We start from the raw sequence: 14232 nt of genomic DNA, 5'->3' as shown, positions 1-14232 counted from the left end.
CAAAAAGAAAGGCAGAATGTGGTGGGATGTGGAGGTCATTTCTCAAGAGTATGTTGGAATCATCTTACTGAGAGGACTGTTCTCACCGAGACGCTGGGTTTGTCAGGGATGGGAAATGACACACTGATGAACATTTCATAAACATCAAATCCTGCAAATGTTGAAAACTAAAATGGATACAGAGAATGCCAATTCTTTGATATGCTACTCCAGTAATTTTCACCTTTGACAGTAAACTCTGTAGGCAAAATTGAAATTAATTTTAATGATTTGTTAACATACCAGTACTATGTTCTTACCATACCATGTGCTCTAAAATCTGGTATTTCTCTGTGTGAGTGCTTCCTTGTGGATAGAGGATGTATGGTGGTTTCTTTGGGAGCTGCTTAGAATTGAGATAGTCCTGTACTAACTATTTCATGTCGGGTCGTGAGTTGTTGAAATAGTGTACCACATTTGTCATTTGAAGAGGTCATGGCTTGATGAGTTAGTTCAGTAATTGGCCTGAAAGGCAACTTGCTTCTATATGACAACGTTATCTGTGCATCCGTAATCACGCCTCTGTTTCAGAACATTGCCTCATTGTATCCAGTGATTTGCTTGAGAGCTCAGGATAGTGATGACATTAATCAATTTCTGCATGATGGTCCTTTCCACCTGATCTCCCAGTATGTTGTAGCCAAGACAAGAAAGCTTATTGTATATTTGAGCTCAAGTCTCCTTAACAGCGTGGTGAGGATTCTTGAGAGTTAGCCCCAGTGTGTTTTGAACTTCTGTCACAGAAACTCAACAACAAATATTGACATACATTTCTAGATGATTTTACACTGATATCATTCTCTTCCCCTGCCCTGCCCTTTAAAACATGGCCAGAGAAACTGATATCAGTTATATGTTTATGGGAAAGGTGGATTAACTCTTTGGATCTCGGTATATTGTCAGGACTATACTGCTAAGCTGCATTTGATGTGCTTGCAATATAAACATTTTTCCTTTCAGCAACTGGCAAAAGAAGACATAAATTACATCACACATTGGTGAAACAAAGTATGACATAAAAAATTGAAATTTCATTCCCTCTGATTTAAGTACAGAATATGTACAGGATCAGAGGTAGTTAATCATGACACAATGTGTCATTATATTCCCTGAGGGAAGCAGTTAAACTGGACAAGTGAATTTGGTTTGGGCCGCAATCACGATAATCATTCCTTTCAGAGAATTTATTGCAATATGACATTTCTCTCAGTGGAGCCAGACATTTTTATAGCCTTGCTTTATAGCGCCACCAGTTAACCTTTAAATGCCCAGGTTACAATGTTGGTAAATAATTTATTTTCTGAGCAGTCTAGTGGGGCTATTTATTACAAAGGAGAATGAAGGATCCTGATTAGCATTTCATCAACGAATACATTGCAATATTTATATTTAGTGTTGCTATACTACTTGTGTGAAATACTTGTAAAATCAAATGGGGAAAATAACATCATGGAAAAAAGAACTCATTGGAATTTAAGCCGTTTTGAAACATGAACAAATTGTAGTGGAACAAAACGGTGAGTTCATATTGCACTCTTAAGAATATGAAAGTGGGTCATCAAGTTCAGGTAAAGAAAACATATGTATTGAGTTGCAAATAGATTAGAATCCTTACAGTATGGAAACAGGCCATTTGGCCCAAAAAGTCCACACCAAATCTCCAAAGAGTAACCCATTTCCTTACGTTTACCTCTGACTACTGCATCTAACCTACATATCCCTGAATACGACGGACAATTTAACATGGATAATTCACCTGACAATGTCCATAGTTTGTCAGCCAATTTACAGCTTTGCACAGACAACCTCAACCTCTCTGTTATTTTTAAGCATTTACTGAATGCATGCACATTAAACTTAAATGAAGCTCACTGCAGAAGTGTTACAGCTAGTATTTCACATTGCATGGAGCCCTTGTAATGAAGTGATCATTGTTAATGTACAGCCAATCAATCTCTCTGACATAAACAGGAACGGTGTAACCTATAGGTTTCACAGAATCCCTACAGTGTGGAAACAGGCCATTCAGCCCATAAAGTCCACACTGACCCTCCTACAGCATCCCACCCAGACCCACCCCATCCCTGTAACCCTGCATTTCGCATGACTCACCCACCAGCCTGCACATCCTTGGACACTGGGCAATTTAGCATGGCCAATCCACCCTAACCTGCACATCTTTGGACTGTGGGAAGAAACCCACACAGACACAGTGAGAATGTGCAAACTTCACACCGACAGTCGCCCAAGGGTGGAATCAAACCCAGGACTCTGGCACTGTGATAGTGGTGCTAACCAATGAGCCACCATGCCTTTGTGTCTGATGTCAATTCTGCTTAGAACCTTCAAATTAAAAATCATGTGTTACCTCCTGTCTCCTTTATCACTCTCTCTTAAATCTTTTTTAAATCAATCTTGGTTTGCTTCTGATTCATCCTTTTTCTCTAATGTTTCTTTCTCAGGCCTGTAATCCTGTGGGTGCTACACTGTTTGTCCCAATATTCACGATTCAGAGGCCCCTTGCACTTACAACAAATTAAACTGCAAAGGTTTTACAAGCTGCAGTGAGCAGGAAAGTGTGTAACTCAAACTGTGGGACACAGGGAGGTTGGGTGCTGTAAAATTTGCTAGTCCCCTTTTGGACTTGATCTGGGCTTAGTGCCCTCCTGTTTGGACATCCTGTGCCTTACAGAATTCTCCAACTCCCTTAACATTTCATCGCTCCCTCTACCCAGTAAAGGCCGGAAAGCCCTGAAGTAAACAGCTGGAGGATTCAGAAATGGTCATACCATTGCACAGGGGATTCCAGAAACGGTCATGCTGGCCTGTCCCTGATTTCCTGTCTGGTGAACAGTGCCCGTCTCCTGGCTTGTTCAATCCAGCCTCACTTTAGCTGTGTACAGGCCATTATATTTTTCCATTAGCCTGACTGGGAGAGCAAATATACTGCCTGTTAGTCAGGTGGTGGTTATTTTGAGAATAGAGCTTTCTGCAATTTGGACCAATCTGCTTTTATACTATTGTGAGCTTTGCTCATTACTTTTCCCTTAATTTCTGTCTTTGAGGAAAACTTTGAACTGAATCAGTAAACGTGCCCTTTTTCCATGGCTAGACCTGTGTGCTTGCATCGGTGATTATAAATACCTTTATCGAGATTTTAATATCTAGGCATTTTTTCATACCTTTTGATTTTCTTTTATTTTTGCTTTTTTTTATATGTTCTGGTTTTGTAACCAAGATGGTACTGGAGAATGGTGCTGCTGTATTCCTATACTTGAGTACACATGACAATAAAATCAAATTCTCATTCTGCAGCAAGCAAGCACTCTGTTGCCAGATCCACCTGCAATATCCTGGAATTCCTGATCTGACACAATGGTGGGAGTTCAGAGGAAGAGTCACTCGACTCAAAACATTAATTGTGCTTTCTCTCCACTGCCTGGCCTGCTGAGTTTCTCCAGCAATTGCTGTTTTTGTTGTTGACAGTGGTGGGGGTGCCATGTCTGAAAGACTGCAGTGTTCCACCACCTTCTCAGGGCAATGAAAGTGGCCAGATATCAAGGACAAACTCATTCTTGTTCAAAATAATCCATTGGGTTCACTACTAAATCGCACTCTGGCAAAATTTATGAATGTACATAATGGAATGAACTGCTAAACAGAAGACCTTCTAGGCAGGAAGGGAGGGCTGCACATGTAGATTTTGAAGGGAATGAAGAGGAAAAAAAATTGAGGGATAAAGTTTGCCAACTTGACAGTTAATGCCAACAGTGAAGCTGGGTTGTTACTGTAAATTTGTGTATGCTTATGCTTTATTCAAACTTCTTGCCGTTGAACGGAAAAATATCTTCAAGGTTTAAAATATTTCTGCCAGCCTGCCTAAGACATGTCATTCTCCAAACGAAACAATGGGATAACTACCTGATCCCAGGACAATGTCAGCACTAAGGCTTCAGGACCTTTTTACGAGACCCTTTGTTTGGGTTCACTGTTCTGATAATGCCGTTAGGGCTGCAGTGGGCTTCCATTGCAGAGGATCAGCCTGAGATTGAAAACCCACCGTTTGTGGGCATTAGTGCTGCTGCTTATCAATAATATTCACCATTGCTATCCTTCAAAACAACTGTCACTTTAGGAAACAACTTGTTACGTTATTTACCTAAATGAAAATATTGTTTTTGCATCATGAGTTTACCACAGAGAATCTGCAGCTGCTGGCCACAGTTTAGTTACTGTGATCATAAATGGTGACTCTGATCAAAGCTGATCGGATTCTCAAAACGTATGACAAAGAAAGTGGGGGCAAACTAGTGTAAGTCCTCAAATATTAATTTCTCACTCTGATTATCATTAGGAAACATTGAAGGTGAAAACAATTAATATATTATCAAATTAGTCTACTTCTTGTCTGCAAGGCATTGATGGGTATGTTTTCCATTTTGTATTAATTTATTGAATTAGCTTTTTTGGGTTTGATCCAAATGCTTAATTTTACCACTTCTGTTGCAACTTGTTTGATGAAAAATGGAATATGTAAATGGCATGCGCGCTAGCACACAACACACCCCTACACACACACACATTCCTACACTCAAACTCGCGTAATCATATACCACATACATACATACACACACACGCACATACATGCACACGTAGATTCATATGGATGTACGCACACATGCTCACACACATGTACACAAGCCTACTCACACTGACATACACTTACACACACATGCATGTGTACACGCACAATTTTAGCAAAGTCATGAACATTTTAGAGAAGAGTTCATTGACTGTGCCAGTGATCATAGAAACTGGAGAAATTCCAACACCAGATTTATTTTAGACATGATATTTAATTTGTTTAGTGTGAATAATTCATAATGATCTACTTCACAAGTTACAGTTCACAGCATAGATGGGAAAACCTATAAATCTGTGATATACTTTATTAAAGTAGTCCCAAGCCACAAAGCAAATTGACTCGTAACAGCCATATTTAAAATTAAAAATTGCATTTAATTTCTCGAGCGCAGACTTCAAAAAGAACCAGACAAATGCCATGAAACTGACCTGCTCCATCTGCACTAAGAACATAAGAAGATGCAGAATATGAATCAGACATTCACCCCACTGCACCCACTGTACACCAAGACCAAAAATAATGACATGCTCATGGCAAGGTTTGTTTTATTCAATGATAACATTGGATACAAACATCACTGTTCAGGCTTGAGCCACCTTCTTAAATTATTGCATTCATGTGGTGCAGATACATCCAAGGTGCTGTTAAGGAGGGCCTTCCTGGATTTTGACCGAGTGACACTGAGGAATTGGTGGTATTGTTCCAAATCAGGATAATGAGTGTCTTGGAGGGACATTGCAAGTGATGGTCTTTCCATGTATCTGCTGCCCTTGTCCTTCTAGACAATAGAGCTTCGGTATTTGGAAGCTAGTGGTCCACAGTGCTGCCATTGTGCGTCACAGGTTGGGGAAGTGAATGTTTACATTAGTGGAGGGTATGCTAATCAAGAGGGTTACTTTGTCCTGGATGGTGTCGAGGTTTGTGATTTTTGTTGGAGCTGCCCCCATCCAGGCAAGTGGGGAATATTCCATTACACTCCTGTCTTGTGCCTGGGAGATGTCATTGGCTGCCAAGTTGACTGGTTTTGCTAACCAAAGGTGGATCAGATATCAAAACAAAATAAAAAGGGAATAGTTGGAGCTTATGATAAAAGGAGCTGGGCAAATAAGCACTATTTTCAGTTCTGTTTGAAGAGTTGCCTGCCAGAAACAGTGACTGATTTGTACTGCCAAGTAAATGGGCTATTGGAAAACTGTGCAGGTATACGTTAAGCTATAGGAAGAGGGAGCTTGCCTTTTCACAGGCTCCAACTGATCATAGAGACATATGGTCATACAGCACGGAAACAGACCCTTTTGTCCAACCAGTCCATGCTAACCGTAATCCCAAACTAAACTAGTCCCATCTGCTTACTCCAAACCTTTCCTCTCCGTGCACTTATCCAAATGACTTTTAAACGTGATAAACGTGGTAATTGTGCCCACATTGATCACTTCCTCAAGGGGTCCATTCCATCCATGAACCATCCTCTGTGGAAAAATAATTTGCCTCTCATGTCTTTTTAAAATCTCTCTCCTCTCACTTTAAAAATGTGCCCCCCAAGTCTTGAAATCCCCCACCCGAAGGAGAAGATAACTACCAATAACTCTGTCTATACCCCTCATGATTTTATAAACCTCGATAAGGTCCTCAACCTCCTACACTCCAGTGAAAAAAGTCCCAACCTAAACAGCCTTTCCTTATAACTCAAACCTTCCACACCTGGCAACATGTGGTAAATCTCTTAGCATCATAGAATCCCTACAATGTGGAAACAGGCCCTTTAGCCCAACAAGTCCACACCGACCCTCCGAAGAATAACACACCCATTCCCCTACCCTATTATCGTATATTTACCCCTGACTAAGGCACCTAACCTGCACATCCTTCAACACTATGGGAAATGTAGCATGGCCAATCCACCTAACCTGCCACATCTTGGATTGTGGGAGGGGACCAGAGCACCCAGAGGAAACCCACACAGACACAGGGGGAACATGCAAGCTCCACACAAACAGCTGCCTGAGGCTGGATTCGAACCTGGGTCCCTGGCGCAGTGTGGCAGCAGTGCTAACTACTGAAACATGTCCACCTTAATATGAAGAGAAACAAAATGTGAGAGGCATTAGGTAAAAGACATGGGACCAGCCGTGTAGCTGTTATCAGGAGCTGGTGCAGAGATGAGGTACTGAGTGCTTCTTTCTATACTGTAACTATTGAGTGGCTTTGGAAATCAGGAGGACAGTGACAATTCTCAAATGTTCCAGCCTCTAACTTGTACCTGAAGCCGCAGTATTTAACAGGCTGATTTAATTCATTTCAGGATGTAATTAAGTGGTGGATTTAGCAACAGAATAATGATTAAATGTCAGGAGGACCTGGTTAAGTTCTCACTTGCTATTGATGGTCATTACCTGACATTTTGGAGGTGCAAATGTTACTTGCCGCTGCTGCCCCCTACCTCCAACCTGGATGTTTTATGGACATGGATTGCTTCAGTATCTGAGGAGTCGTGAATGATGCTGAACATTGTGCAATCATCGGTGAATATCCTCACTTCAGACCCTATGATGGAGGGAAGGTCATTGATGAAGCAGCTGAAGATGGTTGGGCTGAGGACACTCCCCTGAGGAACTCCTGCAGGGATGGCCTGGAGCTGAAGTGACTGACCTTCAGCCAGACTGAGCAACTGGAGGAGGCAATGGCCGAGTGGTATTATCGCTGGTCTGCTAATCCAGAAACCCAGGAATATTCTGGGGACCTGGGTTTGAATCTTGCCAAAGCAGGTGATGAAATTTGAATTAAATAATTAAGAAAAAACAAAATTTGGTATTGAGAGTCTAATGATGACCATGAATTCATTGTTCCCCTTGTTCGGGGAAAAGCTCTCATCTGGATCGCTAGTGTCCTTTAGGGAAGGAAGCTGCCATCCTTACTTGGTCTGGCCTACATGTGACTCCTGACCTACAGCAATGTGGTTGACTCTTAACAGCCCTCTGGGCAATTAGAGATGAGCAATGAATGCTGGCCTAGCCAGCAATGCCCTCATCCTGTGAACCATCTTCCTATGTGCCACGTATGACTCCAAGCAGTGACTGATACCCGTATTTCGGATTGATGCTAGCCTCAGTGAATGTCAAAGGCAGTTGAACCCTTTCTTTCACATTTGAACTAAGGCTGTAATGAGATCAGCAGCTAAGTGGCCTTGCTGGAACCTAGACTGAACATTCATGAGCAATGTATTGCTGAACACTCATCAGTTTGCTGATGAGCAGGAAAGGACTGATGGGACAGTAATTAACTGGGCCTGGGATGGGAGCAGGAGGAATTGGATTGGGCATACCTGGACAATTTTCTTTGTTGTTGGGTACAGGCCAGCATTGTAATTGTATGGGAACAGCTTGGATATTGGTATTTGGATAGTGTTTGAGCATATCTTTAGTATTATTGCCTGAATGTTGTTGGAGCTTATATTCTTTGTAGTACTAGAGCCTTCAGCCTTTTCTTGCTATCAAATAGAGTGAATATAATTGGCTGGTATCTGTGATGCTGTGATCTTCAAGAGGAGGTCATGATGGAGCATTTGCTCGGAGACTTCTAGCTGAATATGTTTGCGAATGCTTCAGGTTCCTCTTCCATGCTGACAATTCCCACTTTGTGGAGCTTCCTCCCCCCTCTGTTAGCTCTTCACACCACTCACAACAGGATGCTCTTTTTATTCATTCATGGGATAAGGGCGTAACTGACTAAACCAGTATTTATAGCCCATCCCATTTGGGCAGGTAAGGATCAACTGATAGGTCTGGAGTCACATGTAGGACAGACCAGGTAAGGATGGCAGATTCCTTCCAGAAGGGACATTACTGAGTCTCTCCAACAACCAACAACAGATTTACGGTCATTAACTCTTAATTGCAGATTTCTGTTTTGAATTTAAATTATATAATGTGCCATGGCAGGATTTGAATCTGAGAACATTCCCTGGGTCTCTGTATTGGTAATCTAGTGATAATACCATTTGACCATTGCAGGGCTGAACAGCTAAGATCTGATCCACTGTTTATAGGGTCACAGCTCTGTCTATGACATGCTGCTTCTGCCATTCAGTACGCCCTCCTGCTCTCTTCAGTGAAGCAGGGATGATGTTGCAGTTTCATGGTCATGTCCTGAGCTGTGAGGTTACAGATAAGGGATGAGTACAGTTCAACTGTTGTTGATGGCCCACAGCACCTCATGGATGACCTGTCTTGAGGTGCTAGATCTGTCAGAAGTTTGTCCCTTTTAATGTAGTGGTGATGCCACACAATATGATGGAGGAGATGCTGTCTCATAAGAACTGAGCCATGGTCCCTCATACCAATACTGATTGAGCAGCTGGATCGACAACAGAGAGATTGGTGAGAACATGGAGAGGCTTCTCCCTATCGTTGGGCCCTTCACCATTTGCCACAATCCCAGTCAGACCATAAATGACCATCTCAACCCAGAGCCTTGTTGCTGAGCCATTTCCAGTGATTTTACTGAATATTCCCAGATATCCAATGGGAAACAAGCCAGATTCCCTCACAGAGGTTTGTCTCATGGCTGCAGTGAGTTGACAATCTTGGTCTTCATGTGGAACATTGTGGTGAACTGATTAGGAAAAAGCTTCAACAGTAAAGGAAAAGATCATTTTGATCATGACTTAATTAACATTGGAGATGAACTGAATAAATCTGCTTAATAAGTCAGCTGGCTCAGATGATGATTATCTTATTAAAAAACTAAACAGTGCATGTGGATTGTAATCTTAACGTATATCTGGTCATTTTCATCTGAAAAGCAAATTATTGGTATTATGGCTAGTTATACCCCATACTAGGTTAAAATTGGACCAGGCTTTATAAAACTGGAGTATTTTAATTAAAAGAGTAGCAGATCTGAAGAACTCAGTGTGGGATTTGGATATAAAGATGAATGAGCACAACAGGATTTTATTGTAATCAAAACATACAGAATATCCTGTGCTGCCCATTTACATCATTGTCTGAATTCTCATTATGCACTCAACTGCAAGTCAGCAAAAAACATTAGCACAATCTACCCTGAAATGTTTAGTTTCCTCTTGCAGTCACTATCCAACACAGAAGAAGTCTTGTGTGATTACTAACTTTGTAAAGCACGGATAAATCAATAAATGACCTTGTACATCTCAAAAATGCACAAATAACTTGGTAATCTTTAACTTGCTGGAAGTTAATCTTGATATCACAAGAGCCTTCAGTGATGTCCGTAGGTATTCTGTGTGTGTGGTGGTGCAGTGATGTAACTGTTTGGTTTAGGAGGGATGAAAATGTATTGCTCTGTACAAATGTCCGACCCCACTGAGGCTGATAGTGGAACTTTAGTTGCACAGCCATGTGTACCTGCTGTGAGACTCTTGCTGCTGGCTCTTTATCAAAACAGTTGATTCATTTGTGTGGGGTGACAACCAGGAGGAAGAGAGTCCCCACGGAAAAGGTGGGAGTGGGGAAGGGGGTGGGGGGACAGGAGGGTGGAGTGGAGAGGGTGAGGAGGGGGAGGGAGGAAGAGTGTTGGTGGAGGGTGGGTACTTTCTGCCACATATGTGATAATTCTAAAGCTGTCGCAAAACTGCATGAAACTTATGATTTGGAGATGCCAGTGTTGGACTGGGTGGACAAAGTTAAAAATCACACAACACTAGGTGATAGTCCAACAGGTTTATTTAGAAGCACTAGCTTTTGGAACGCTGCTCCGTCAGGTGGTTGTGGAGTATAAGATGGTACGACACAGAATTTATAGCAAAGGTTGACAGTGTGATGTAACTGAAATGAGGATTATCCAGAGTGTCTGTGTCTTTTGACACTTACTCTGCAGAACTACTGGGGACTTATGATTTGAGGGGGGTATTGCCAATTGCGATAGTCAAAGTGATGGATCAGCCTTATAACCTTCCCACTCCCCCATCAACTCACAGACTCCTGAAGGCTGTGTGAGATCCTGGTTGAGAATCAACTCCTGGGTACAACTGATTTTGTTAGCTACCACTCTGACGCTGCTCCTGTGCTGACTAACACCAGCTTTACTCCTGACTTTCAACAATACCAATCACTAGTGATGACCATTTCTCCCACCTCCTTGCAATAAAATTATTTTGTTGTTTGCAAATTAAACTTTGCACTGTCGAGTTACATAAAGTGACTGCTGCATTAACACTGATCCAATGAAATTACTGTACCTTAATGTTTAGCTGGTATACTGAAATCACAGAATACTGTCTTTAAGAACTTGTATTTCTACAAGCACTGGTTGGTGGTGGGGTTACTGCTGACAATATTGGATTTTCTTTCATTGCAGCTTCATTCAGGAGGAAGGAACTTGCAGTTAGTCATTTTATTTTCTGATTTTTTTTACCATGTGTTGATTTCAACCAGTTCTTTAAGGAACTTTTTTTTTATTGAGCCTAAATCAATACCTTTCTACTTTGGTATTTCTTAAAATAGATGTTTTAGTTGTTCACTTATGAATATTACCACGAATTTACCTGGTAAAACTCCAAAGACATATGCAACAAGAGTGCAATCCCCCTGCCTTCCCCCAGACTTTACAACGCGTTAGGCATAAGGCAAGAGGTTTGTGGTTGGAGAGTAAGTATTTTGTTTTTCTCCTCTGGCTGTCAGCCAATAGGAAGCATAGAGGGACATTACTGTGATGCAGACCAACACTTGATCCTAATCTGAGAAAGTGGAACAATGCCCCACACGACCCCCCCCCCCCCCCACCACACACACACCTCCCAGAATATTCAACATAAACTCAAACTGTGCCACCAGCTGAGGAGGATTGTTTTCCATTAATGCATTTGGATTGGCAGAAAAAGGCAATACTCTATGAAAAAGAATTCTGTGAATATGTTTGATGGAACATTTTGGAATTTTAGAACAAGCAAACCCACTGCATTGTTATCTGGATATCGGTCTGTATTCGGGCCTTATGTTGATGACCTGGAAATGTGTCAATATTTGAGCTGCATTCACATAATAACACAATGTAAATGGACTTATAATTTATAATTTATGGAGAAAATGTCACAGGAGGAAGATAGTCCAAGCTTTTCCTTTGATGAACTTTAGATGACTACTAATCCATTCTGTATCTTCAATGTAGGTGGACATCAATGAAGCTTCCAGTGAAATGGTGACAGCCCCAAAGTGCCAATCTTCCCAGGAGTCATCATCACAGGTACACAATGGAGAGGTGGAAAGTAACCAGCAAGCCATTGGCAACTCCCAGCAGTTTGGAGAAAGGAGTGTTCCTGAGAATGGTGACCGTGGAAAATCTGTCCCTCAGGCTCAGAACTTGAAAGATCAAGAGTCCAATGAAGAAAGCACAAGTCTCGATGGAGAAGTTGAAATAGATTTAGAGATGGAGAATGGATGTTATACCCTGAAAGATGGACAGGATTCTGAAAAGGGAGAAAATGAGAAGGTACCATCCAATCACAGAAAGAAATACAAAAAGCGACCATTGGAAGCTGCTGAAAAAGGTTTGAAAACTTTAATAAATCTGTTTGTTTATATCTTATAGCCTTACAATTAGCTCTGGCTGAGGCATATCTAGAAAAGTAACAAACAGCCCAAAATTTGAATTTCTTTAAATTGATTTTACTGAAGGATTTCAAATTGAATATTTGGATCTCATTGCCTCAGGATTACTGTAACAGCGTATCATGCAAGAATTAAACTTTCTACAGCAAAATTGTGGTAGATTCAAAAAATCTGGACCTGAATATACTGACATGAAGGACTGATGTGACTGCATTAGGCTTTGGGAAAATCATGTTTATACAGTTAAGTAATTCTTTTGAGAACCTAACTCTCGGACATTTGTGGTGTTGCTATTGGAATTAGTGATGAATAAATGGGATTAGTTTTTGTGTTCATCGTATTTGTTCACCCCAGAACGAACAATTATCAGGCCCAATCTCTGGATAACCCAGCACAGCTAATTCGTGGGATGGACCACAGTAGTTTGTTTTTGTAGTTCAGTGTCATTAGGAGTCACTGACCAGTCAATCATGCATAATGCAAAATATATTCCTGTCTTAGATGAAAACAAAACTGTGCTGCTGTGTATTTATTACTTGAAGAAACATTTCTGGAATTGGAGAATATTACAGACCTGAAGAGCACATCATTTATGAACAGTGCAATCTGTTGTGCATTGTCATTTAACTCATCACCTTTACTTTTTCACTAAAAACTTGCTCGCGTGTTTGGCAACTTTGCAGAAGGACTTTGGAGTAGTAGCACTTCCTTATTTTTTTGAGATTTCCTTGACACAAATTGAAACATAACATTTCTCAGTCAATAACAGTAACTACTAATGGACAAACAATGCATTGTAAGAAAGAGAGTATCCATCCGAAATGACTATGTTGACGTTTTTGAGAGAAATGATGCCCTAAGTGACATAGCACACCAAGCTCCCAGAAAGTCCTTCACATTAATTTTGAGAAGTATTCTTTCATGACATGTGGGCATCATCAGCTGGTGTAGCTTCTATTGCCAATCCCTCTTTGCCATTGAGCATGTGGGGTGAGCTGCCTTCATGAACTGCTGCAGAGCTTGATGTTTAGGGACACAGACAATTCTTTGAGGAAGGGAACTCCAGGATTTTAACCCATTGATGTTGAAGAAATTGTGATCTAGTTCCAGGTCACCATGGTGAGTGGATTAGAGGGGAGCTTGCAGGTGGATGTGGTTCCCTGTGTCACTGTCCTTATCCTTCTAGATAGAGGAACTTATGGGTTTGGAAATACTGTTGAAGGAGCTTCAACGAGTTACTTAAGACATGTAAACTCAAACCAATGGGAACTTAGAACAGAAAGGCCAGGAAATTAGCTGAATGTAAGATGATGATAATAACTGAGTAGATGCAGTCAGATTTGATGAGGGAGATAAAGTTCTAAAGATTGAGTTAAAGGAAATCTACAAGCAGTTGACTGATTCACAGATAATTTTGAACCTTTGTTGGAGGAAAATGTTGTCAATGTGCACAGAGGTAATTTGGGTCAGGAGGGAGTGCCAGCAATTGTGAGACTTGGCTCATATTGGAGCATTTTCCCAGAGTTAGCGAGTTGTAGCTCAGGTTGAGGTTCTAGATGTAGGTTTGTTCGCTGAGCTGAAAGGTTCAGTTTCAGATGTTTCGTCACCATACTAGGTAACATCTTTAGTGAGCCTCTGGATGTAGCACTGCTTGTTGTTGAGAAATTGGCGGGCTGTGTTTGTTGGGTACACGTTCTTTTTGAATACACAGTATAGGTGATTTCCTCTGCTCTTTGTAGTTCCTCTGTGCTGCAGTGTGTGTTGGCTCGTTGAAATAATGTTCTGATGCAGCTTCGTTTGTGGATGTTGGGATGATTGCTTCTGTAGTTCAATATTTGGTCCATATGTGTTGTTTTCCTGCAGACACTGGTTTGAAGTTCCCCATTGGCTGTTTGCTCTACTGCGACATCTACGAATGGCAGTTTGTTGTTGTTTTCCTCTACTTTAGTGAATTTTATGCCA

At 41.2% G+C, this 14232-nt stretch overlaps 1 protein-coding gene across 12 annotated transcripts in view; it reads left to right on the top strand.

Moving 5' to 3' along the window:
• LOC140467006 (DNA (cytosine-5)-methyltransferase 3A-like) overlaps window positions 1-14232 on the top strand; it is a 638661-nt gene that overhangs the window by 194052 nt on the left and 430377 nt on the right. For all 12 annotated transcript variants that reach the window (XM_072563080.1, XM_072563028.1, XM_072563020.1 and 9 more), the window contains one exon: window positions 11831-12209. In XM_072563080.1, coding sequence (XP_072419181.1) covers window positions 11831-12209 — 379 coding nt within the window. The remainder of the gene's footprint in view (window positions 1-11830; window positions 12210-14232) is intronic.

The sequence above is a fragment of the Chiloscyllium punctatum genome, chromosome 3 (genome assembly GCF_047496795.1).
Source record: "Chiloscyllium punctatum isolate Juve2018m chromosome 3, sChiPun1.3, whole genome shotgun sequence".
Lineage (NCBI taxonomy): Eukaryota > Metazoa > Chordata > Chondrichthyes > Orectolobiformes > Hemiscylliidae > Chiloscyllium > Chiloscyllium punctatum.
Note: the sequence above shows the minus strand (reverse complement) of the source record. Positions and strands in the feature narration are given on the sequence as shown.